At 41.1% G+C, this 27761-nt stretch overlaps 1 protein-coding gene across 2 annotated transcripts in view; it reads left to right on the top strand.

The window, feature by feature from the left end:
* The window catches only part of LOC126094904 (glutathione S-transferase D7-like), a 238151-nt gene that overhangs the window by 73899 nt on the left and 136491 nt on the right, over nucleotides 1-27761 (top strand). The window contains exon 6 of one of the 2 annotated variants that reach the window (XM_049909540.1): nucleotides 12444-12692. The exons of the other annotated variant lie outside the window; for it this stretch is intronic. Within the exon in view, the coding sequence (XP_049765497.1) occupies nucleotides 12444-12602 (159 nt within the window). The 3' untranslated portion in view covers nucleotides 12603-12692. Of the gene's footprint in view, nucleotides 1-12443; nucleotides 12693-27761 lie in introns of those variants that run through there. 2 annotated transcript variants of the gene reach the window in all.

Here is a 27761-nt window from a genome sequence, read left to right as displayed (position 1 = left end):
TTTGTCGACGAAACCACACCCTCGCCTCTGCTTGTACTGCTTCATCACTGTCAAAATGAAGTCCTCGAAGGTGTTTTGTAAATTTTGAAAGCACGTGAAAATCGGATGGGACCAAGTCGTGATTGCTTCGAGAATGGTCGATGACAGTGAACCCAACGCATCGGATTGTTGTAGATGAGCTGATCAGCAAAAAAAAAGGATAATTAAACATATCGCCAGCTTACTAGTGCAATGAATATACAAAATCCTAAGAAAGCTAATGACAAAACAAATTAAGCATATAATCACTGGCGTGACGACAGAAAGTTGTTACGCTTTTCCACAACACAACAGTTCGCGACAAAATAAACGAACCAGAAAGCACTGAGTTTGTAGTTACTTATTCTGAAATACTAAATTTTGGAAGTAAAGTTAAATGATGTTGCTGATTAAATTAATGACTGGCCGTAACTGAAACTTCGTTACATAAAGAATGACTTCCAGCAACCTCAGCGTAACGTAATGCAACATTTGTAAAAAGACAAGCAATTTACTTTTAATTATTGAATGAACTTTAAGCAAATGAACAACTGATTTTACTTTTAACGTAAGAACAATAAAGTACGTATGAAGCCAGCAGAAGACACTCGATAAGCTTAATACGGAATAAATGAAATTGCGCAATCTTAATTTGTGCTGTGTCTTTAGTTATTAGTTTTGCCAGCGAAATTTTACGTTACTGTAAGTGATTGAATTGCAAACTCGTTAAGCCTCTATTATGCAATACAAGAAGGAACAGTTACTGAGGCAGGTGAAGTTAGACTGAAACTGGTAATTAGCAAAAAAAAAAAAAAAAAAAAAAAAAAAAAAACTGGAAGTAAGTAGTTAATCAGTTTTCATATTTTTACGACACTCGGTGATTGCATGGAAAGGAAAGGGACCCTGCTTCATAATAATGTCTGAGGACAACGACAACACAGGTGCCCTACAAGTTTTAACTATTGTACGTTATTATTCGTGAAAGTTAATCGATGTTTGTGAAAGAAATGTCACTGGGTAATGGCCGTACAATATTATTTACACTCTCAGCTAACAGTCTTAACAATGTTGTTGCTGTGCGAGCGATGAAGAACGTAGCCGACGACAATGCTGAGCTGCTGCTGTTGCTGGCTGAGAACCACGAGTCGTCTCCAGAGCCACGGATAATCATGGGACAGGCAGTTGTGGGAACTGCAGCTTCCTCCGTCTGTTCACGCCTACCGGGCTCTCAGTAATCGCGGGTCAACGAAGTAGTTGCGCCCACGCCGGCACGATCATAGCCGCACACCGCATCTGCGGGAGCGCCTAACTTTTTCATGCCTCAAGTTGCTCTGCTTCCTCTCTGCTCGCAGCGCGACTGATACTCTCCATACCCAAAGATAAACAACGGCACATCTACTGCCATTTCGTCGTTCCTATCGACACATTAAAAGTAAGTTCCCTTAGCTATTATCCACCAATTTATGATATTTGCATTATAATTACAATCAGTTATATACATTCACAAATAAATCCACTATTATTTCCATTACATATTAAGTACAGTGGTGTAAAACAGCTTAGAGATTGAAAATTAAAAATGTGGTACAATTTATGAGCGGATATTAAATGTCAAAAGATTTTGGATGGTGCAAAAGGTATTTTATTTACATTTTTAGTGTTACAACTCCACTACTGGTTTCAGGCTTTATTTTAAGCCATTATCAAGTGGTTATAAAAACTGCCAGAAATATGATAAATATATAAATATTGTATGTAATAGAAGATGAAAAAAACAAGACTTATATATGTACAATATAAGTACAGAAGGAGTTTAAAATTCACAGAGTGCTGTAGAGAAGCAATGCCAAGTGATAAAGTACATGTCAGCTAGATTTAAAAATTTACGTGACCAATGAAATCGTGAGAAAAAAGAACACGTCAAACTAATAAAAATTGTACAATTCAATACGTTCATACTTTAAGACAATGTTATCTTGTTATTCGTCTTAATCACAGACAACTTTCTCTCTAAAACCAGCTGTGCTGATATAGCCATGACAGTCGTACTAAAGTTATATTTTACAGCTTAGAGTGGGCATCTTACTCCCAAGGAACAAAATGGGACAATGCGCTTACTGGTACATGCCTTATCAAAGTCACCATACTTGCCATTAAAAATCTTTATACTCTGTTATTTCTAATAGATATGAAAAAGATTCGAATGGAGACATGGCTTTATAAAACTGCAAGTTTTATTGTCTCTAGTGCAAGGCACGGAATACGTTCCTAATGTTTCTAAGCACACTCACTGATGTTCAGTCTTATTTCAGCTTATTATTACTATCCTGAGATAACCATTGCTTCTACCGGTCTTTGCTAACAATTTGCTTCTAATTTTGATGGGTTCTCAATCCCATCCACGAACACTGTAACATTCAATTGCCTTCCTCACTACACGGTCGGCGCCAAACCGAGCTTCTGAATCACTGAGGGTTCCGCTAGTCGTACTGCTGATGCGCTGGGCCACTTCGTGTAAGGTACAAATATCGATACTCACTGACTAACCTTACACTGTTCACTTATGTCATTATAACGGGTCACCAAACGATACTGTATTTTTATCAATTTATTTTTCTCTTCTGAACTGTTCGTTAACTCAGTTCGTCATGTTTTATCTGGTTGTAAGAGAAATAGTTTTACTTCACTTTTTTATCAAAATAATTCTTCTCAATTTAATATTATATTGAACTTTAAAAATTGTTATCTTTGACAGGCAGCTGAGAGTCTCTTTGGCTGCATCTTGTTTAAAACCTTTGATCTCACAAAAATTCACACACACAAACATACTTATTCTTGGAAGTATGGTTCGTCTAATGCAACACAATGAAAGATTCTGAGTATTGAGCCATAAAGATTTCACTTCTTTTTATTTGTGAAGAATGTTCAGTGGCTTTTAAAGGGACTGAGCAACAATATAAGGCATAAAAAAATGACATATATTAACCTTGGTAACTATTGATGACTAATAGCCCATATCCAATTAGTTAAGTAATGTAGAATGTTGAACAAATACCTTGTGTTTTTTATACATAAGTTATAAAATATTATACCAAGAATCAGCAAAACAACCAGTTAACACAAGGAATATTATTGTCTTTACATTGTAGTCTGCACTGGTAAGATATTAGCTTACTTGGTATAAAATCTTTGAGCACTTTATTAAATACTTGTGTATAGGGTAACATATTTAACAGTGGAACAGAAATGAATAATTTATTTATAAATTAGAGCAATTATGGTTTGTTTTAATAACATTTCTCTAATCGGTGCACCTTTTCCTTTAATAATGTTATTGATTGTAATAGCAGCATTCGAATGCATTATGTTAATTAGTCTGTCTGTCTGCGATTTCCATCACTTATGTAGAAAATTTATAAAGAACAAATGCAATTAATATACATTATATCCTTAAGCTGCACAGCATAACAAATCCGCCACTGTGTACAAGGCTTCCCGAAAATATGCATCATGATCCCACCAACGTCTTTCGGCTTCCACGAGACACATCTCAAAAGCAAATGAACGAATTAACTGCTCTGAAATAAATGATATAACATCCTACACTACTGGCCATTAAAATGGCTACACCACGAAGATGACGTGCTACAGACGCGAAATTTAACCGACAGGAGGAAGATGCTGTGATATGCAATTGATTTTCTTTTCAGAGCATTCACACAAGGTTGGCGCCGGTGGCGACACCTACAACGTGCTGACATGAGGAAAGTTCCCAACCGATTTCTCATACACAAACAGCAGTTGACCGGCGTTGCCTGGTGAAACGTTGTTGTGATGCCTTGTGTAAGGAGGAGAAATGCGAACCATCACGTTTCCGACTTTGATAAAGGTCGGATTGCAGCCTATCGCGATTGCGGTTTATCGCATCGCGACATTGCTGCTCGCGTTGGTCGAGATCCAATGACTGTTAGCAGAATATGGAATCGGTGGGTTCAGGAGGGTAATACGGAACGCCGTGCTGGATCCCAACGGCCTCGTATCACTAGCAGTTGAGAAGACAGGCATCTTATCCGCATGGCTGTAATGGATCGTGCAGCCACGTCTCGATCGCTGAGTCAACAGATGGGGACGTTTGCAAGGCAACAAGCATCTGCACGAACAGTTCGACGACGTGTGCAGCAGCATGGACTATCAGCTCGGAGACCATGGCTGCGGTTACCCTTGACGCTGCATCACAGACAGGAGCGCCTGCGATGGTGTACTCAACGACGAACCTGGGTGCACGAATGGCAAAACGTCATTTTTTCCGATGAATCCAGGTTCTGTTTACAGCATCAAGATGGTCGCATCCGTGTTTGGCGACATCGCGGTGAACGGACATTTGAAGCGCGTATTCGTCATCGCCATACTGGCGTATCACCTTGCGTGATGGTATGGGGTGCCATTGGTTACACGTCTCGGTCACCTCTTGTTAGCATTGACGGCACTTTGAACAGTGGTCGTTACATTTCAGATGTGTTACGACCCGTGGCCCCACCCTTCATTCGATCCCTGCGAAACCCTACATTTCAGCAGGATAATGCAGGACCTCATGTTGCAGGTCCTGTACGGGCCTTTCTGGATACAGAAAATGTTCGACTGCTGCCCTGGCCAGCACATTCTCCAGATCTCTCACCAATTGAAAACGTCTGGTCAATGGTGGCCGAGCAACTGGCTCGTCACAATACGCCAGTCACTACTCTTGATGAACTGTGGTATCGTGTTGAAGCTGCATGGGCAGCTGTACTTGTACACGCCATCCAAGCTCTGTTTGACTCAATGCCCAGGCGTATCAAGGCCGTTATTACGGCCAGAGGTGATTGTTCTGGGTACTGATTTCTCTGGATCTACGCACCCAAATTTGCGTGAAAATATAATCACATGTCAGTTCTAGTATACTATATCTGTCCAATGAATACCCGTTTATCATCTGCATTTCTTATTGGTGTAACAATTTTAATGGCCAGTAGTGTAGGTATAAAAATGTGAGAGTAAGACCTGGTACAGGCAAAGTCTCACAAGCTAGACGTCATGGATGTATCTATGAAACTACTCATTTGGGATACAGCATCAATTGAAGAATGTGGCTTTCGGTAAGCTCTGCAAAGGATTCAGAAGAATTTCAAATGTGATGTTAGGAAATGTGGCCAATGAATAGAAAACTACTTTCTGAAACGAAAAGACAGTAGAGAAGTACAGTATATTCAAACCTTTATTAGTAGGAGAGTCACAATGGTTATGAAGAAGTTAGCCATCTAGAATTGGGTACTGGAGAAACGACGCAAACAGTAAATAGGAGGGGAATTATTTTGGACAGCAAAAATCATTGTTTATAGCATAGATTTCCGACGTCATTGCGTGCAGCAACAAACTTCTACAGGTTATAAACAGGAGGAAAGGAGAACAAATCAGTTGAATGACTATGAAAGAGGTGTTTGTAATTAGCTTTTGAAATATAACACAGCTCTACAAAATAAAATTTTTTTTTCGTTGCCAGGGAAGTTTGAACGAAAATGGGATATTGTTATGATACTCATTCCGAGTATATTTGTACTTTTTCCAAATTGGCTCTGGTTTTTGAGATATAGGTTATTTGTGGAAATGAGAGTTTCACGTGGATAATATCGACTGCAGGGTCCATATATGGTGTAATGTATTTGCTACCTGTTTTTTAATTAGTGATATTGTACTATCTTTATTAAACAATTGTGCTCAGGGAGTGCATCTGTGTGGTTGAGGATTACATCATGCAAACATCACACTGTCAGCATGTGTTCAGTCCTGTTGTGCGGTGCGTGTGTTGAAGATATTGAGGGTTGTGCAGATTTGAATTCGGCGGTACTCGACATTCATTTGTTGACCGAGGTAATCCCCGCAACAGCCGATAGGTAGCGTTCAGTGTAAACAAGAAAAATGGCGATGGTCGAAAGTCACACACATGTGCAGTGCAGCTTCAAGGAGATAGAACCTTTTCATCGTGACGTAGCAAATAAGAGGTGAGTATTCATTTCACACAAAACAATTAATGATGTTTGTTGGATGTGATTGACATGCAAATACAAGAAAGTTCTGCATAATATGTAGTATTTGTGCAATTTTGTTTTAGGAAAACATGAGTTCTTCACGCCGTCTTTGCGTGAACCATCCAGATGAGTTCTGCTACATTTGTGGTGAATACGTTCTTCAAAAGAACAGGAAGAATATCACTCCTTTTGTGAAGGAAGCGTATCTGGCATATTTCGGAATTAAACTTGGAGATGAAGACAAGGCGTGGGCACCCCATAAAGTTTGTAAATGCTGTGTGGAGTGCTTACGGCAGTGGACAAAACGAAAAAGGAAAAGCTTAAACTTCGGAGTGCCTATGGTATGGCGAGAGCAGAAGAACGATACAGATGATTGCTATTTTTGCATTGTTAATGTGAAAGGTTTTAATAGGTTCAAAAAACGAAAGTGGGAATATCCCGATTTGGAGTCAGCAAGAAGACCGGTGGTGCACAGCAACGATGTTCCTGTACCAACCTTCACAACATTACCCACGCTAACATCATCAGATGACGAGGTGCACGGCGAGGAATGTACAAGTAGTGGTTCGGAATACGAAGGACGTGAGACACAACCCCAGCAGTTCGACCAGAAGGAGCTCAGTGACTTGATACGACAACTCAATCTTTCAAAGCAAGCATCAGAACTCTTAGCATCCAGGCTTAAGGAAAAGAACTGTCTTCATCCAAGTGTTAAAATAACAGCTTACCGGACGAGAGAAGAAAACATTCTTCCATACTTCAACCAAGAAGAGGTTATAGTGTATTGCAGCAATATACCTGGACTTTTACTTGAATTGGGGCTGCCGGAATATAGACCAGAGGACTGGCGTCTCTTCATAGACAGTTCCACTAGAAGTTTAAAATGTGTTCTCCTACACAATGGCAATCGTTACGCATCTATTCGAATTGCCCACTCAACAAAACTTTGTGAAGCATATGCTAACATCAAGATGGTTCTGCAGAAAATTCAGTATATGCAGCACCAGTGGTTGATTTGTGTTGATTTGAAAATGGTGAACTTCTTGCTTGGACAACAAAGTGGATACACAAAGCACCCATGTTTTATCTGCATGTGGGATAGTAGGGCAAAGCACGAACATTGGAAGCAGAAAACATGGCCTCCAAGGGAACATATGGCTGTTGGTGAAGCAAACATCATTAATGAACCTCTGGTTAGTAGGGACAAGATTGTTCTTCCACCATTACATATTAAGTTAGGACTAATGAAGCAATTCACCAAAGCTTTAGACAGAAATGGTAATTGCTTCACATACATCTGCAATACGTCCCCTGGACTCAGTAGTGAAAAACTTAAGGCAAGAATATTTGATGGTCCTCAAATTCGCAGGCTCATAAACGATACCAATTTTACAAGTGTCATGACTGTCACTGAAGCATCGGCCTGGAACAGTTTTGTCGCTGTTGTAAAATGATTTTTGGGCAATCATAAAGCTCCCAATTACGAGGAACTGGTCAAAAAAATGCTTACTAACTTTCAAAACTTAGGAGCTAACATGAGCATAAAATTGCACTTCCTTCACAGCCACTTGGATCGATTTCCTCGTAATCTAGGTGATTTCAGTGAGGAACAAGGAGAGCGGTTCCATCAAGATATGAAAGGAATAGAGGAAAGATATAAAGGAAGATGGGACAGGCATATGATGGCAGATTATTGCTGGAATCTGCAACGTGACTGTTCTGAAGAGACCTATAAAAGGAAAGCGTGCAGGAAGCGGTTCGTCATGGACGGAAAATGATATACTTATAGAGAAACTTTTCAATTATGTTTTATACGTGGACAAATGCCTATCAGGTTTTCATAGAAGCTATTTATAAAGATTATTTTCTTTTTTCATTGTAGTTTGTAGCGCTCGAGTTCAGTATTAGCAATTTTTTCTAATTTTTTGAATAAATCATGCATTATCTCAAAAACTAGAGCCAAACTGCATAAATGGTTGCTATATTCGTCCTCAGCACCACTAACCCATCCTAAAGCCACTCAAATATCCTTGGCAAGAAAATGAGTGTTGACCAGTGATAATACATCCACCTGTCCGATAAGTTGTTAAACACACATTCGATATAAGTAGTAAATATTCGACGAAGTCATGTGACTGTTTATCTTAGCGTACGTGCAGATAAATTTTTTTTCCCAAAAGACGGATAAATGTACTTTAATAAAAGAAGTTACATCTGTACGTTTCCAACAATTTCATACCGAATTACAATTCTGAGTTATGTGACAGTTTAATACAGCGAAATCTGCATCTCTTTCGTCTCACAGCACATCTATTCAAATACATTGAAATCATGTAAATTTCATTTTGTTTCAAAAACCAAATGGTGGAACTTGTTGCCATCAATGTATTAGCTCCACTGTTTGTTAAGCTACTTTATGTCGTGATGGATGCATTATAACCACCCACTACACTTTTGGCTAATTAGGACTGAAATGGACCGTGTACTTCAAGTTTCCTGTTGCTCATGGCAGGCATCTATCCGAAGAATAAATGAAATCCGTGAAATGTTGGTGCAGTTATAACCGAATCACCGTTGCTCTGTATTTGGAGCAATGACGACAAGAAGTAAAAACTATGTTAACGTTAAATGAATATAAAATTTGGCTGCATGGAATTACAGTAATTAGCTAAATTTGAATAGTGATATAAGTTTAATTGATGAATTAAAGAAAATTAATGGTTCATAATCACTGACCGCTAATGGTGAAAAACTTGGTAAAAAGGTTTGGTTTTGTCGTAAGGCGAAAACAGTAAAAAATTGGTAAATATTGCTCCAGCGTGATTTAAAAAGGATATGTCACAGAGAAAAAGCTCTTTCAGTTACATACTAGCTCTTGGAAATCAATTAGTAGTAATCAAAGAACAAAAAAATTCATTACCAATAAAAAATTAGGAAATGCAAAAATTCGTGAGGTCTTTCACTGTAACGCATACTGTCTTTCATTTTACTCAAAAGTTATTTGTGTTTTGTTCATTATTGAATGCTGTCATTTAGCTTATAATTTATCATACTGATAGCGTCATTCAACAATCACTTTCCTGTGAGTCACAGTTACGTAATTTGCGAAGTTAAAAGTTTGATTGTGAAAGAATGGCAAAGTTCGTGGTATGATTTTACTGACTCATTGGTTTCTAGTAACGTCAGCTTTTATTACTATTCATTAACAAGTACTGCTAATTACTTTGTGCAATTACTACTATTATTTGCTCAAGACTTTAGCACACATTTCTTATTGATTGCACTTGCGTAAAAATTAAAACCTCCTTATTCATGAAAAAGTACAATAAGAAACTGTCTTTTACTGAATTTTACTTTCTTAAGAAATGTCTTTCAAATTACGTTTTACTGGAGTGAAACACTTGAGTAATTAATAATTGTTTTGCATATTATTGAATTTTTAATTTCTGTTATTTCTTTAAAAAAAACTGCATAATAGTTCCTCAATCATCAGAAACTCTCAGATCATTAGTAATGGATAGAACGGATCCTCCGTAGGTATTTTGTCTTAAGTAAAAGTGAAGATCATCACTGTGGTGTAATTCGGTATTACTGAAACACAAAATGAATAAGTGGTTGGATCTTAATTCAGGATGACATGTCGTTAGTGCAATGTAAGGTACTGTTGGTTGACAATGTGAAGCACAGGCTGATCTTCCTGTAACTCGTAACAAATGATATTGGGCCAATAGTACTCTTCATGTTAACTTGCATCCTCTTGCAGTAATTGTACTGTTCCCAGTTACTGCCATATACTCCGCCAACCCTCACCAAATGTGTGCTGTGCCATTGCATACTTTAGAACCGCTGCTTTCGACCATTTTCGAACAAAAAAAAAATGGAATGAGAGTCACAGCTTCACTCAACCCGACTGTCTCTCTCAACATTCCCTCTCCCCCCCTCCACCCCCCCCCCCCCCCCCCCCGCCTACTCCTGTGCATGGTATTGAACTGCTGGCGCACAGCGATAATGCAACTGCCAGTTCGCTAGAATCTGTGACAATATTGCATCGCTCTGACTAAACCCAGCGTATCTACTTACAACTAGCTTACAACTAGTACTTATTTATCTTTACTATGAGAAAACATTCCATTTCATCGGACATGTCCAAAAGAATAGACACCGCACATTCATATAACTGATTCGTCTAGAAGGGCAAAGGACCACCTCCTTTAGTGCGGATGCACAAGTACGTCCCGCACTCGCAGAGTAGCGAGCACGGAGGAAATGGACAAGGACTGCAGATAGGTGGTGCTTGGTGGGAATGTGGGTCTGCTACGAGACGTGCTGAGTTAGTCCCTGCAGTTACAATAACACTGTGCCCCGGATGGCGCAGTGGTTAACGCACCTCCCTAGTAAGCAGGAGATGCTGGGTTCGAAACCCGATCTAGTAGACATTTTCATTTGTTGCCTCTGGTTCCGCATAATGTCCCAATGCAGCTGACATCAGTAATACCATTCCTTTCTTTCCCAATCTCCCACCTTGACCTTCAATTTACGTATTAGTACACTTATTTACAAACTTTGATTCATAGAAAAAGTACATCGCAAAGTAAAACTGCAAGGAAAAAATTTGATAGTCCACAGAGTTTTTCTGTTACATTACTACATACTTAATTAATGATAAAAATGAACTACAATGGGTCACTTTAATCAGTAAAAAATAAAAGTATTAGATGTAATTAAAGTGCATTATAATTATTTGTTATTTCCATGAAAATGGTCTATTTTGGGCCACAGTTAAATAGATTGAGGTTACCCTTGACAAGATTTAATCTCAAACATTTAATGCCTTTTTATCAGACACTAAGATTAAAGAAAACGTTAATATACCCATCACACTAATGACGAACTCCAGTGATCCGCCTGTTAATGGTGTTGGGTATTACACCCAGAAGAAGAAGGAGACTGAGCAGTTTGCTGTTTTTGTGTTAAGACGATAGAATAAAACTGGATCAGGCATATAATGGCAAAAACTCTGACTGATAACCACTGGGTCCATTCAGAAATAGTCTTGAGCGACTTTCCAGTAGAAACAGAAAAGAAATAGAAGTGTCTCCCGTAATAGCCGGAAAAAGGGCTACATGTCTGTCTCCTCACTGTCCCGGCGTTCTGCAGACTTTGCTGTAGGTGTTTCCTAAAGTTTTATTCGAGAGCTCTGATTATTTATCTTTGCCATTTGAATTGCATTTTAGCAGCTTTCAGAAATCTTAGGTAATGCCCTCTTTTTCCATGTTAAAGGAAACAAAAATTATAAATGTAACTAAAAGCAGAAAAATGACCGTTTAAAAAAAACTCTTGTGTTTCTAGCTACTTTGAGTATTTAGCACTAACTGATACTGCTTAATTAAAAATTTATTTTTATGGACATGTCATGAGGTACCTGAGGATCTGTTTGTCCAGTGTATTGTCATCTGAAATGTATTGTGAGTTACAGAGGGTTGACAATCAAGCAGCTTTTTTTTAAAGCAGTCTGGATGTATCTAGTTTGAACTACTACCAAGTAGCAAGAGCTCCTGAAAGTGTGCCAAAGCAATCTGGAGTTCTAACGACACAACGTGAAAGTGTCTAATGGTACGTTACAGTTACGAAAATATTAACTGAACTACATAAAGGATGGTCAGTTGACGAGTTGCTATTTGTTTCAAATATAAGTGTCTAAGTTGCCAATAAATGCAAGTGTATCGTCACATATTCCTGTAAAAGCTTTTCTCATTTATTCACTAAATTGATGCAAATACCAGGAAAAGAAATTTTGTGCCAAACGAGCGCCTAAGCCCGCCTGTTTTCATCGTCACTGAGGATAACTCTTACTTTTGAACACTACTACCAGATGTTCTCCCACGGTGTATGCACATCGGAGTATCACACTTTGTGAACTTACTCTGCCACCAGAAAATAAATAAACAAATAAATATAAATAAAATTTGAAATAGATTCACTTAAATGTAACGATGTCTTCAGTATACCACTGATTTTCATTTCTCACAACACACTCACATTTTGCAGGCTAAAAATTTCTGAATCCATTTCACCTCTGTTGTCTCATGTACTCACAGTTCACTGATTTAATCCAAATTTATTCCACTGATTTCATTTTACTAACCTAATTCAGTTGAGAAGGAAACGAAATTTTAGTTTATTCTCTAAATGATTTATTGGTCAGTGCATCAGAAATAATAAACCATTGAAGTACCTCGGAAATATATTGTAAAGATTTTCTGTAACATAAAGCACTGTACTATTATTGTTTTAGATTTACTAATATCATAACAATATGCTAGTGGTCAAGGCATAGTGACACAGCTAATTTTTGTTTTACAGGCAATGGGAGTGGTCCTTGATGCATACCCAAAGATAAGGGAGTGGCTGCAACGATGTAACAGCACCATCCCCCACTTTGAAGAGGAAAATAAGGAAGGACTGAAGGATGTCACTGAAGTCATTCAAAGCAGAGTGACTCATAATGTATATGCGCCGTAACCATGAGGCTTCAAATACCTGTATTTGAAAGTCAGTTACTTATCTGTATGACTGGTGTATTCTTTTGATTATAAATTGCTTACTACCTTTTTTACTATATATTTACTGCTGTCTTTGCTTCCAAGTTTTGGTTTCATTGTTTCAACTTCTCATGTTTATTAAAAGAAAACAAATCATTGGCACCTAAATAATTATCAATGACATATTTTCAATGAAATTCTATAGCACTAAAATCTATGTATGTAAAAAGTAGATTTATCATTCTTACCATTACCGTACAAAAATAAAACAAGTTTGAAGTGACACACAAAACTGACAATGTCGAATTTGTGATATTCATTCGTATCATTGGATGTGTCAATTTATTTAATGAAGTATGTCCTGAGAATAATTCTTTTCCAGTTGTTGAATAATTCCTCTAAGTTACACCATTCTTTAATTTTGCATTCAGTGGTTTTCCAATCTCTGCAAACACCTGGACAAATTTTCGGTAATAATTGCTCAACCCAATAAATTACTGCAATTGTATAGCTGTGTGTGGAGTTGCAAAGTCATGTACAGCAGAAGTGAGATGAGGATTGGTCCTCATTCTGTCCTAGCAGATAATATGCTCTGTGTAATTCACCTGTGTGTGAGCAAAATGACAGGTGTTAATGGTAAGTGTGAGACGTGCAGATTGTAACCTGTCAAACGCTTTTTCTAGTCATTCTGCATCCTCGAACAAAACTTTAGAAAACGCTATATCTTGGAAATAGACTATGTACTTTTTGGGTTTTTGACTCTGGAGAACACCACTGGAAAGTAACAGGCACAATCTTCAATTCAAAAGACATTCTACAAGACTTGCAGTAGTAGTATATGGGCAGGCTGAGCCTTTTCCATGAACAATCTTTTGACTAATTCAGTTTAAAGTTTATGCACTCACTCACTACTTTTATACAGCATTGTTTTCTGGTTACACTTAACGCAGTCAAATTAAGAAGTGCTAAACGTTTTCTATCGAACATCTTCCACTCGTTTCTAAGTTTCAGGCTTCTGATGCTATCTATAAGATGCTTAACGTAGACTACATTCAGAATTAACTGAATCGATCCATTTTTTTAGGTTGTTGGTTGGTTGTTTGGGTTGGAGGAGGGGACCAAACAGCAAGGACACCTGTCATCCTCTGGTTATTAAGTACGCAGGCGAGGAAATAAAATCCTTTGTCAAATTGCTAGCCAACCCCACATTTGACACACTTAAGACTTCGTCAGCTCTATGGCCACATTCCTTCAGTCGACACACTCATGCAGAGTTTGACAGAGAGTAAACGTCGACAGTTTGTGTATATAGTTCATATTCGAGAGACAGAGTTGATTCTAATTTATTCTTTTTCATCCGTTTATTTAGGATAAGAAATAAATTATTTTCCTTCAAATTATCACTTTTTTTGAAGAAACAAATTCTAAACAACATGTAAATGTCAATGACAATACTGAAATGAGTGTCAAAAAAGGTTAATTTACGTTTGAAAGGAAATATGTTCCTGTATTAATGTAAATGGAACTTACATCAGAGCCATTTGTTGTTCAGTATACAAACGACACATGAGTAAGATGGAAAGAGGGAAACAGGCACAGCCTGCAGGAAGATGTGGTTTGATAGCAAGGGGTGCGACCTTTAGACTCAGACAAAATTCAGTGCTCACAGCTGGAGCATTTAGTCAGCCTGGAGGCTTCATACAGACAGAAATTATACAATAGCCCTTGTCTGTGGGCATCCAGAAGGAGATTAATAGATCAATTTTCGATTATTTTTCAACCGATTTTAAAAATTCAAAATGTTATCATAATCCATTAAAAATTCTCAGTTAAAATTCTGTGCTGTGTGTCGTGTCAAATTCTTTTTACCATACATTACAATATATGTTGTTGTTGTTGTGGTCTTCAGTCCTGAGACTGGTTTGATGCAGCTCTCCATGCTACTCTATCCTGTGCAAGCTTCTTCATCTCCCAGTACCTACTGCAACCTACATCCTTCTGAATTTGCTTAGTGTATTCATCTCTTGGTCTCCCTCTACGATTTTTACCCTCCACACTGCCCTCCAATACTAAATTGGTGATCCCTTGATGCCTCAACACATGTCCTACCAACCGATCCCTTCTTCTAGTCAAGTTGTGTCACAAACGTCTCTTCTCCCCAATCCTATACAATACTTCCTCATTAGTTATGTGGTCTACCCATCTAATCTTCAGCATTCTTCTGTAGCACCACATTTCAAAAGCTTCTATTCTCTTCTTGTCCAAACTATTTATCGTCCATGTTTCACTTCCATACATGGCTACACTGCATACAAATACTTTCAGAAATGACTTCCTGACACTTAAATCTATACTCGATGTTAACAAATTTCTCTTCTTCAGAAACGCTTTCCTTGCCATTGCTAGTCTACATTTTATATCCTCTCTACTTTGACCATTATCAGTTATTTTGCTCCCGAAACAGCAAAACTCTTTTACTACTTTAAGTGTCTCATTTCCTACTCTAATTCCCTCATCATCACCCGACTTAATTCGACTACATTCCATTACCCTCGTTTTGCTTTTCTTGATGTTCATCTTATACCCTCCTTTCAAGACACTGTCCATTCCATTCAACTGATCTTCCAAGTCCTTTGCTGTATCTGACAGAATTACAATGTCATCGGCAAAACTCAAAGTTTTTATTTCTTCTCCATGGATTTTAATACCTACTCCGAATTTTTCTTTTGTTTCCTTCACTGCTTGCTCAATATACAGATTGAATAACATCGGGGAGTGGCTACACCCCTGTCTCACTCCCTTCCCAACCACTGCTTTCCTTTCATGTCCCTCAACTCTTATAACTGCCATCTGGTTTCTGTACAAATTGTAAATAGCCTTTCGCTCCCTGTATTTTACCCCTGCCACCTTCAGAATTTGAAAGAGCGTATTCCAGTCAACATTGTCAAAAGCTTTCTCTAAGTCTACAAATGTTAGAAACGTAGGTTTGCCTTTTCTTAATCTAGCTTCTAAGATAAGTCGTAGGGTCAGTATTGCCTCACGTGTTCCAACATTTGTACGGAATCCAAACTGATCTTCCCCGAGGTCGGCTTCTACCAGTTTTTCCATTCGTCTGTAAAGAATCCGCGTTAGTATTTTGCAGCCGTGACTTATTAAACTGAGAGTTCGGTAATTTTCACATTTGTCAACACCTGCTTTCTTTGGGATTGGAATTATTATATTCTTCTTGAAGTCTGAGGGTATTTCGCCTGTTTCATACATCTTGTTCACCAGATGATAGAGTTTCGTCAGTACTGGCTCTCCCAAGGCTGTCAGTAGTTCTAATGGATTGTTGTCTACTCCTGGGGCCTTGTTTCGACTCAGGTCTTTCAGTGCTCTGTCAAACTCTTCACACGGTATCCTATCTCCCATTTCATCTTCATCTACATCCTCTTCCATTTCCATAATATTGTCCTCAAGTACATCGCCCTTGTATAGACCCTCTATATACTCCTTCCACCTTTCTGCTTTCCCTTATTTGGTTAAAACTGGGTTTCCATCTGAGCTCTTGATATTGATACAAGTGGCTCTCTTTTCTCCAAAGGTCTCTTTAATTTTCCTGTAGGCTGTATCTATCTTACCCCTAGTGAGATAAGCCTCTACGTCCTTACATTTGTCCTCTAGCCATGCCTGTTTAGCCATTTTGCACTTCCTGTCGATCTCATTTTTGAGACGTTTGTATTCCTTTCTGCATGCTTCATTTACAGCATTTTTATATTTTCTCCTTTCATCAATTAAAGTCAGTATTTCTTCTGTCACCCTCGTCTTTTTACCTACTTGATCCTACTACTTTATCCCTCAAAGCTACCCATTCTTCTTCTACTGTATTTCTTTCCCTCATTTCTGTCAATTGTTCCCTTATGCTCTCCTTGAAACTCTGTACAACCTCTGGTTTAGTCAGTTTATACAGGTCTCATCTCCTTAAATTCCCACCTTTTTGCAGTTTCTTCAATTTTAATCTACAGATTGTGGTCAGAATCCACATCTGCCCCGGGAAATGTCTTACAATTTAACACCTGGTTCCTAAATCTCTGTCTTACCATTATATAATCTATCTGAAACCTGTCAGTATCTCCAGTCTTCTTCCATGTATACAACCTTCTTTCATTATTCTTGAACCAAGTGTTAGCTATGATTAAGTTTTGCTCTGTGCAAAATTCTACCAGGCGGATTCCTCTTTCATTTCTTAGCCCCAATCCATATTCACCTACTACGTTTCCTTCTCTCCCTTTTCCTACTACCGAATTCCAGTCACCCATGACGATTAAATTTTTGTCTCCCTTCACAATCTGAATAATTTCTTTTATTTCATCATACAATTCTTCAATTTCTTCGTCATCTGCAGAGCTAGTTGGCATATAAACTTGTACTACTATAGTAGGCGTGGACGTCGTATCTATCTTGGCCACAATAATGCGTTCACTATGCTGTTTGTAGTAGCTTACCCGCATTCCTATTTTCCTGTTCATTATTACACCCACTCCTGCATTACCCCTATTTGATTTTGTATTTATAACCCTGTAATCACCTGACCAAAAGTCTTGTTCCTCATGCCACCGAACTTCACTAATTCCCACTATATCTAACTTTAACCTATCCATTTCCCTTTTTAAATTTTCTTACCTACCTGTCCGATTAAGGGATCTGACATTCCACGCTCCGATCCGTAGAACGCCAGTTTTCTTTCTCCTGATAACGACATCCTCTTGAGTTGTCCCCGCCCGGAGATCCGAATGGGAGACTATTTTACCTCCGGAATATTTTACCCAAGAGGACGCCATCATCATTTAACCATACAGTAAAGCTGCATGCCCTCGGTAAAAATTACGGCCGTAGTTTCCCCTTGCTTTCAGCCGTTCGCAGTACCAGCAAAGCAAGGCCGTTTTGGTTAGTGTTACATGGCCAGATCAGTCAATCATCCAGACTGTTGCCCCTGCAACTACTGAAGAGGCTGCTGCCCCTCTTCAGGAACCACACGTTTGTCTGGCCTCTCAACAGGTACCCCTCCGTTGTGGTTGCATCTACGGTACGGCTATATGTATCTCTGAGGCATGCAAACCTCCCCACCAACGGCAAGGTCATTACAATTTATGCAAGTGTGTAATTAGGAATTTTATCATTAAAAGTGGCACACAGTTTCATTGTTGTTTTCTGAGCAGTTAACACATTCATTCTTCTAGACATACTTATGACGTATATAAAAAAGTTCCAATAAAATTGAAGGATGTTACATTAACATCAATATTCAATTGTCTGACTCTTTTCAAATGTAGGAAAACATTATATGCGTTTATACAATTATTTGGCGGATCTAGATTCCACATTTTTTGAGGAAAAACTATGTTTTGCTAATTTTTAAAGTATATATTCTGCAGCGGTCGAATAAAGAAGAATCAATCAACTGATTATTTTTTCCCTTAATTTGGAAAACAACGAAAATAAAGTAAGGTGTATCAAATTCAACAGTATTGTAGTAACTGGTGATATCTAACTCAGAATTTCTCTTTCCACTTAATCCAGCAACCTCTAAGATTTGTGGTTCAGAGAAAGAAATGAGAATTTTCGGTTTTTCAGTCTTTCTTGTTCTAGCTGGAGTGAATATTCCAATTAATTTTAAACGACTGGCACACGAATTTCCATTGATTCCACAAAAAAGTTTCCTTATTGATGTAGTAGTATTAGTCTAGTCGTAGGAAAGGGGAATTTTGTTAAAATTCAGTAAAGGCGCGGTTGGGTGATGAAGTCTGGGGCCACTGACAGTGTGTGGTAATAGCAGCCAGTAGGCCAGAGAGGGTAAACGTGGCGCGGAGCTGCAGTGGCGTATTGCAGGTACTATTTGTTTGGAGTGGAGCAACAGCCAAGCAGGGAACAACAGCACTGCTTTAAATTATTCTGATGTATGAGGCGAGGGAGTAGGCCAGAGCCAAGAGCGGCCATGTGTAAGTGGCTGACGTATGGGAATTTACCCCTGCCATAGTTTCTGTCCCTCTCTGACACTACGTCAGAAGCAAAGGGAAAAGCAGTATAAATAGTCAGGCACTTTTAGCTTGACGGGTGTACTAGGTCAGTCTAGAGTCGGATCGGACCTGTGCTGATCTGTGCTTATAAAGGCCAGACTGGCAGCAATGTTGTAAATATTCTGTGTAAACCTGTACTTTGTTTGTATGTACTTGTTCGGGCTGTATTCCGCCTCCGAGGACACAACGCCGGGGTGGGTCAGAATGGCAGCCAGGTATTTGGAGATTGCACGGTCTGCCTAATGGAGGGCAGTGACAGAAGTCTGCAGCGGGTCCAGGGCGGGCTATGTTTGCTTCCCACCTGGCGTACGGGGGTCCAGGCAAGGCGTACGCTGTGAGAGGCGCAGCAGAACTGATACTGTATTAGGGACGGCAGCGGGTGTTGCCATCCGGCAAGCACCACTAGCAGCAAGTTGCGGCGCGGCGTCCAGGAGAGTGCGGGTTCGAGGCCGTCCCTGTCCTGAGAGCAGCAGCGGCTGAGGGCCACAGGTGACCAGTACAACCACCTTCGTCCCACGATCGGACAGAGCAGAACAAATGGAGCGTCCGCCGCTCGTGGTCTCGCGGTAGCGTTCTCGCTTCCCGAGCACGGGGTCCCGGGTTCGATTCCCGGCGGGGTCAGGGATTTTCACCTGCCTCGAGATGACTGGGTGTTTGTGTTGTCCTCATCATTTCATCATCATCAAGGAAAGTGGCGAAATTGGACTGAGCAAAGATTGGGTAATTGTACGGGCGCTGATAACCACGCAGTTGAGCGCCCCACAAACCAAACATCATCATAAAAAAAAAATGGTTCAAATGGCTCTGAGCACTATGGGACTCAACATCTTAGGTCATAAGTCCCCTAGAACTTAGAACTACTTAAACCTAACTAACCTAAGGACAATCACACACACCCATGCCCGAGGCAGGATTCGAACCTGCGACCGTAGCAGTCCCGCGGTTCCGGACTGCAGCGCCAGAACCGCTAGACCACCGCGGCCGGCTCATCATCATCATCATCACCAAATGGAGCGGAGGGTGGCGGGGACCAGGGACTGTAACAGTCTCCGGAATCACGGACGGTAGAGCGGCGCCAGTCTGTATGCCTCGGCGGGTGGCGACCTGGTGAGGGCGGCTGGCTCCCATTGTTGGGCGGCCGTGATGACAGCAGCAGCGGTGTCGGCAGTCCAGAAGTGCTGAGACGGCCGGACTCGCGGAACAGCGCGCAGGCGGCGCGCCGACATTATGCTTCTGTAAACTAGCTGAATAAAGGAATACTTCTGAATACTGCTGTATCACTCTGCACTGCCCCTTGACACTATTGAACTTGCTCGGCCTCGTGACGAAATATGGCGTGGTGGGTCCTGACTTCAGCTCTTCCAACTGGAGTCCCAGGTTCGACCATCGACAGGCTGTAACAGTGGTGTCAGAAGTGGTGCCGGTTACAACGCTGGTACTGGATTTCCACTCCACATCTTATCTCGAGCAAGTAGTGTAGAGATGTGCCAGTCTGGAGGGGTAGTTGAGGTGTTTGGTTGCATTCATGACGGGTGGTCGTACACTTCTAGTTACGTCTTGTCGTTGGGGAAGTGTTCGTCCATACCAGTATGGGGAGGAAAGCAGGACTGTCACCTGTGCACGAGCACGATGGGGATGGGTGAGTGACGTTTGATTTATTGTTTATGTGTCATTCTTTTGTGTTTTCAGGGGATAAGTGTCAGTTAGTATGGACTTTTTGAAGGTGCCTTTTGTAAGGCCAGAGGATCCTGTCGTTTTACCTGAATTCAAGGGAAATGGGGGACATGACGACATAGCGCCCAAGCGATGTAATTTTTGTAACCTGTCAGGTCACAGATTACCGTGTACAAAGTGGGTGCCAGAGAGTTGTTTTACACTCCTGGAAATTGAAATAAGAACACCGTGAATTCATTGTCCCAGGAAGGGGAAACTTTATTGACACATTCCTGGGGTCAGATACATCACATGATCACACTGACAGAACCACAGGCACATAGACACAGGCAACAGAGCATGCACAATGTCGGCACTAGTACAGTGTATATCCACCTTTCGCAGCAATGCAGGCTGCTATTCTCCCATGGAGACGATCGTAGAGATGCTGGATGTAGTCCTGTGGAACGGCTTGCCATGCCATTTCCACCTGGCGCCTCAGTTGGACCAGCGTTCGTGCTGGACGTGCAGACCGCGTGAGACGATGCTTCATCCAGTCCCAAACATGCTCAATGGGGGACAGATCCGGAGATCTTGCTGGCCAGGGTAGTTGACTTACACCTTCTAGAGCACGTTGGGTGGCACGGGATACATGCGGACGTGCATTGTCCTGTTGGAACAGCAAGTTCCCTTGCCGGTCTAGGAATGGTAGAACGATGGGTTCGATGACGGTTTGGATGTACCGTGCACTATTCAGTGTCCCCTCGACGATCACCAGTGGTGTACGGCCAGTTTAGGAGATCGCTCCCCACACCATGATGCCGGGTGTTGGCCCTGTGTGCCTCGGTCGTATGCAGTCCTGATTGTGGCGCTCACCTGCACGGCGCCAAACACGCATACGACCATCATTGGCACCAAGGCAGAAGCGACTCTCATCGCTGAAGACGACACGTCTCCATTCGTCCCTCCATTCACGCCTGTCGCGACACCACTGGAGGCGGGCTGCACGATGTTGGGGCGTGAGCGGAAGACGGCCTAACGGTGTGCGGGACCGTAGCCCAGCTTCATGGAGACGGTTGCGAATGGTCTTCGCCGATACCCCAGGAGCAACAGTGTCCCTAATTTGCTGGGAAGTGGCGGTGCGGTCCCCTACGGCACTGCGTAGGATCCTACGGTCTTGGCGTGCATCCGTGCGTCGCTGCGGTCCGGTCCCAGGTCGACGGGCACGTGCACCTTCCGCCGACCACTGGCGACAACATCGATGTACTGTGGAGACCTCACGCCCCACGTGTTGAGCAATTCGGCGGTACGTCCACCCGGCCTCCCGCATGCCCACTATACGCCCTCGCTCAAAGTCCGTCAACTGCACATATGGTTCACGTCCACGCTGTCGCGGCATGCTACCAGTGTTAAAGACTGCGATGGAGCTCCGTATGCCACGGCAAACTGGCTGACACTGACGGCGGCGGTGCACAAATGCTGCGCAGCTAGCGCCATTCGACGGCCAACACCGCGGTTCCTGGTGTGTCCGCTGTGCCGTGCGTGTGATCATTGCTTGTACAGCCCTCTCGCAGTGTCCGGAGCAAGTATGGTGGGTTTGACACACCGGTGTCAATGTGTTCTTTTTTCCATTTCCAGGAGTGTATTTGTAACAGAGTCGGACATTTGACGCTTAATTGTTCAGAATGTAGATGGGTGGTGTTTCGCCGCAAGAATTAAGTTTTAGGAGTAGCAGAGTGGAATTAATACTAACAGTAGAACTATAAGTAAGAATGGAGGAAACACGGCAAGCAATGGGGGTCTGTAGCAGTGACTACAGCAGAAGCTATAGCCGCTCTAACTGAGCAAATTCGGGTGTTGTCGGAGGCACAGATAAGGGACAAAGAAAAATATAAAGAATAAGCGGGGAGATCTGAGGCATTGCAAGTAGGGGAAGGAACATTGGGTGAAAGTAAACTGCAGGTCGGGGAGCGTCATTGACCGTTTGACCTGTCAGTCATGGCATTGATTAACTCCAGGTAAAACAATGGAGGATGTCTTGGTATTCCTTAATGACATTATCACAATGGCTGAGGCCAGTGGTTGGTCGGATGTTGCAATGTTGAGAGTGGCGAAGTTACACTTGATAGGGGTTGTCAAGTCGCAAGTACTGTACCATGAAACGTTGAACAATGTGGGGACGTTTGCAGAGCTTGAGGCTGGGCTACGCCAGAGGTACCAAAAACAAAATAGTACCATGTTTTTTCTGGAAAAATTAAGTCCATTAGCTATGGGAAGTAGGTTTTCTCAGGCAGGATTCGAAAGCTGAATGCACACACGTTCAAACTGTCAACGAATGCGGAGACGAATAGAGTGTTGTTACAGGAGGCCGAGAACAGGGCGTTAGATGTGTTTTTGCGGGAAGTACCGCCAGAGATGACACGTCGGGTGCGAATGGAGAATCCCAGTGTTCTTACGGCGGCTCTAAGGATTGTCACATACTTATAGGAGGTATATTATACGACGAAGCAAAGGGTGGAGCATAAAGTTCTGGCAGTGGAAATTAAGTGTTTTGGCTGTTGCCAGGTAGGGCATATTATTCTTTTTTATTTATTTATTGTTCCGTGGGACCACATTAAGGAGAAGTCTCCATGGTCATGGAACGAGTCAATACATGAAATTATAACACGATTGTAGAAACAGATAAAATGAAATATAAGAAACATATTCAGGCGACACGTCATTAGTTTAAATAAAGAAAATCAAGAATGTAACACTGGAATTTGCTTAAATTTTTAGCTCTTCCAGGAGCTCCTCGACAGAATAGAAGGAGTGAGCCATGAGGAAACTCTTCAGTTTAGACTTGAAAGCGTTTGGGCTACTGCTAAGATTTTTGAGTTCTTGTGGTAGCTTATTGAAAATGGATGCAGCAGAATACTGCACTCCTTTCTGCACAAGAGTCAAGGAAGTGCATTCCACATGCAGATTTGATTTCTGCCTAGTATTAACTGAGTGAAAGCTGCTAACTCTTGGGAATAAGCTAATATTGCTAACAGCAAACGACATTAAAGAAAATATATACTGTGAGGGCAATGTCAGAATTCCCAGACTATTGAATAGGGGTCGACAAGAGGTTCTAGAACTTACACCACACATAGCTCGAACAGTCAGTTTTTGAGCCAAAAATACCCTTTTTGAATCAGAAGAATTACCCCAAAAAATAATACTATATGACGTAAGCGTATGAAAATATGCGAAGTAGACTACTTTTCGTGTTGAAATGTCACTTATTTCAGATACTGTTCTAATGGTAAATAAAGCGGCATTTAGTTTCTGAACAAGATCCTGAACATGGGCTTTCCACAACAGCTTACTATCTATCCGTACGCCTAGGAACTTGAACTGTTCCGCCTCGCTTATAACATGCCCATTCTGTCTGATTAAAATATCGGTTCTCGTTGAATTGTGAGTTAGAAACTGTAAAAACTGAGTCTTACTGTGATTTAGCATCAAATTATTTTCCACAAGCCACGAACTTATTTATGAACTACATTATTTGATAATGTTTCAATATTACACACAAGATCCTTCACTACCAAGCTGGTGTCATCAGCAAACAGAAATATTTTTGAATCACCTGTAATACTAGAAGGCATATCATTTATATAAATAAGAAACAGCAGTTGCCCCAGCACCGATCCTTGGGGAACGCCCCATTTAACAGTGCCCCATTGGGACTGAACATCATTACCACTCTCAATATTGCGGAGAATTACCTTCTGCTTTCTGTTCTTAAAGTAAGAGGCGAACCAATTGTAAGCTACTCCCCTTACTCCATAATGTTCCAACTTCTGCAGTAATATTTTGTGGTCAACACAGTCGAAAGCCTTCGTTGAATCAAAGAAAACACCTAACGTTCGCTACCTTTTATTTAATCCGTCCAAAACCTCACAGAGAAAAGAGACTATAGCATATTCAGTTGTTAAGCCATTTATAAAACCAAACTGTACATTTGACAGCAAATTATGTGAATTTAAATGCTGCAGTAACCTTGTATATACAACCCTCTCGATAACTTTAGCAAACACCGATGGCATAGAAAGAGGTCTATAATTATCAACATTATCCCTGTCTCCCTTTTTATAAAGTGGCTTCACTACCGAGTACTTTAATCGGTCAAGAAACCGACCACTCCTAAAGGAAAAGTTACAGATATGGCTAAGTACTGGGCTAACATACATGGAACAAGACTTCAGTATTCTGCTAGATACCCCGTCATATCCATGAGAGTTCTTGGTCTTTAGTGATTTAATTATTAACTCAATCTCCCTCTTGTCAGTATCATGAAGGAGCATTTCAGGTAACAGTCTCGGAACACTTTTTTCTACGAGCGCTATATGATTCCCTGTTGGGACTAGGTTTCTATTTAGTTCACCTGCTATATTCAGAAAGTGATTATTAAATACTGTACATATATGCGACTTATCAGTAACACGGACATTCCCACTACGCACTGATTCTATATTCTCGACCTGTCTCTGCAGACCAGCCACTTCCTTTACGACTGACCATATGGTTTTAATTTTATCCCGAGACTTAGCTATTCTATCTGCATACCACATACTTTTTGCCTTCCTAATAACTTTTTTAAGCACCTTACAATACTGTTTGTAATGGGCTACTGCATTTAGATTGTGACTGTTTCTAACGTTTTGATATAATTGCCACTTGGTTCTACAAGATATTCTTATACCTTTAGTCAGCCACCCAGGCTGCCTGTTTGTGCTAGTACCCTGTTTTGAACGTTCTAACGGAAAGCAACTTTCAATGAGCACGAGAAAAGTCTTGAGGAAAGCATTATATTTATCGTCTACTGTATCAGCACTATAAACATCTTGCCACTCTTGTTCCTTGATAAGGTTTACAAAAGTCTCCACAGCAACTGGATCAGCTTTCCTAAAACGTTGGTAACTATATTTAACCTGCGTTGCAGCACAAAAATCTTTTAGACTTAAAATTTGTGCATCATGATCTGAAAGGCCATTCACCATTCTGCTAACAGAATGCCCTTCTAGTAATGACGAATGAACAAAAATATTGTCTATGGTTGTTCTACTGTTCCCTTGCACTCTCGTTGGAAAGAATACGGTTTGCATAAGATTATATGAATTAAGGAGGTCTACCAGCATCCTTTTCCTTGCACAATCACTTATACAATTTATATTGAAGTCACCACATATAACTAACTTTTTGTATTTCCCATAAAGTGAACCAAGAACCTCCTCTAGCTTTAGCAAAAACGTTATGAAATCGGAGTCTGGGGATCTATAAATAACAACAGTAAGAAGTTTAGCTCCACTAAATTTAACCACACCTGCACAACATTCAAACAACTTTTCAGTGCAGTACTTTGAAACATCAATTGACTCAAATGGGATACCGTTTTTCACATACATGGCTACTCCCCCACACCGCAAAGAGCTCCTAGAAAAGCTGCCAGCCAACCTGTATCCTGGTAAAGGAAGCCTCTGAATTATCTCCTTATTTAAGAAGTGTTCAGATATACCAATAATTTCAGAGTCAACATCTATAAGTAATTCACTAACTTTATCTCTAATGCCTTGTATGTTTTGATGAAATATACTAATTCCCTTATTAATCGGATACCTAAGCTTTGTCGAAAGTGGTTTCTTTGTTAGAGAGACTTCCCTTAAGCAGGAATACCTGTCAGCTGACTTCAATCTAAAAAAGGTACAGCTCTAACACCCACAACTACCGGAATTTTCCCATGAGTGATCCCACCACCCCCACCTATGCTGTCACCTATAAGCTTTGCCAACCTCCCCTTTCCATACCTGTTGAGGTGCAGGCCATGTCTAGTGAAACCCGTCCTGCTGATAGACTCCACCGACACCACTGAAATGTGACTCATGCCTTCTGTCATTAGCGCACCCCCCAAGTCTCATGTTATTACGCCTGACGGCTGTATTAAGATGAGGCCGATCGTGACGCTGAAACAGTTCCACGAAATGCACATTCGTGTTGCCAGTCTGAGTGGCTATCTTTTCCAGGTCACCATCTATGTCATACTCCCCATCCCTATCAATACTATTACCAGCCCCACCCACAATCACTACCTGATCCTCTTTTGTAAAATCCCTACATAACCCCCCTATGTTAAAAGTCACCTGAGCCAATCCTGCATTAGGCTTCACAATGCTGGTGACCTGGTACTCACTCCCCAAAACTTCCTGCAACTGCTGGACTACACCTCTACCATGAGAACTACCTAACAGCAGAACCTTCTTCTTTCTCTTAGACTTTGCAACTGTCCTAGCCACCGTAACTAATGAGGTCTGCTGCATACTTCCTACATCTACAGGTACTAGAGATCCCTCTCCACTAGACTCTGACAGTTGGTCAAATCTATTACAAACACCAATAGTAAAACTATCTGAAAATCTCCTTCTCCTAGCAGATCTCTTGCCAACAGCCAGCTCCCATTCCCCAACCCCCTTCTCCCTCCTCATCCTATCTAGCTCCTCCTGTGCGTTTTTCAACCGCACCTGAAGGGCACAGATCTTACGCTCCTGCTCCTCTATCAACTTACTCTTGCTACATAACCTGCAGTTCCAGGAGAGGATCTCACCAGAATGCCCACTGGCTTCCCCACTGCATTCCCCCCAGTGAAAATACTTCGAACAAGTCTCACACCGCAACCCACTACTCACGAACCTACGGCAAAGCCCACATTTCTCGCTCATGGTAAAATTTTACAGTTATTGAAACAAGAAAACAACTTTATCTAAGTTCCGCTACTACAATAAGAAGATGTTAAAAACTGATTACAATAATCACAAACTTGCTCCACAAGGAAAGTAACTACTATTATTGACAGTATTAATCAACAACAAATGAGAATATAACAAAATACTAACACAGAAACAAAATCAAACGTCTAATGACAGTAATGACACTGAAAGCAGTTCGCAAAAATTTCTTCTGAGGCAGTGTCAGCGTCAGTTGCGGTGTTGCTCATGTGAGAAAATTGATCACTGGGCAGTGAACTGCAGGAGTAAAAGTAGGGGGGAACCTCGGCGACAGCTGCCGTTAAACGAGAACGGGACTGCTTCAACCGTCGGAGGGCGGTCCCAGTGAAATTAGGTAATGCGCTTGTAGGTGCACAGACGGAATGCTGCTGTTAGGCTTGGTGAACGGAAGGGAACAGAGGTTTCTGGTTGACACGGGGGCACACGTGTCTGTTATTAGTCCTGGTTAGCAGGAGAAGGCTTGAGCCACCACGTCATAGGTTACTTGGGTTGGGGCATAATAAAGTGGAGTCATTGGGTACGACGGTACTTCAATTAGTGATCGCAGGAACTAAGTTTAGTGAGCAGGTAGAGGTGTTACCATGTGTGGGTGAGGGGTATTCGGTGATTCTCGGTCTGGAC

This window comes from Schistocerca cancellata, chromosome 8 (assembly GCF_023864275.1).
Source record: "Schistocerca cancellata isolate TAMUIC-IGC-003103 chromosome 8, iqSchCanc2.1, whole genome shotgun sequence".
In the NCBI taxonomy this organism is placed as follows: Eukaryota; Metazoa; Arthropoda; class Insecta; order Orthoptera; family Acrididae; genus Schistocerca; species Schistocerca cancellata.
Note: the sequence above shows the minus strand (reverse complement) of the source record. Positions and strands in the feature narration are given on the sequence as shown.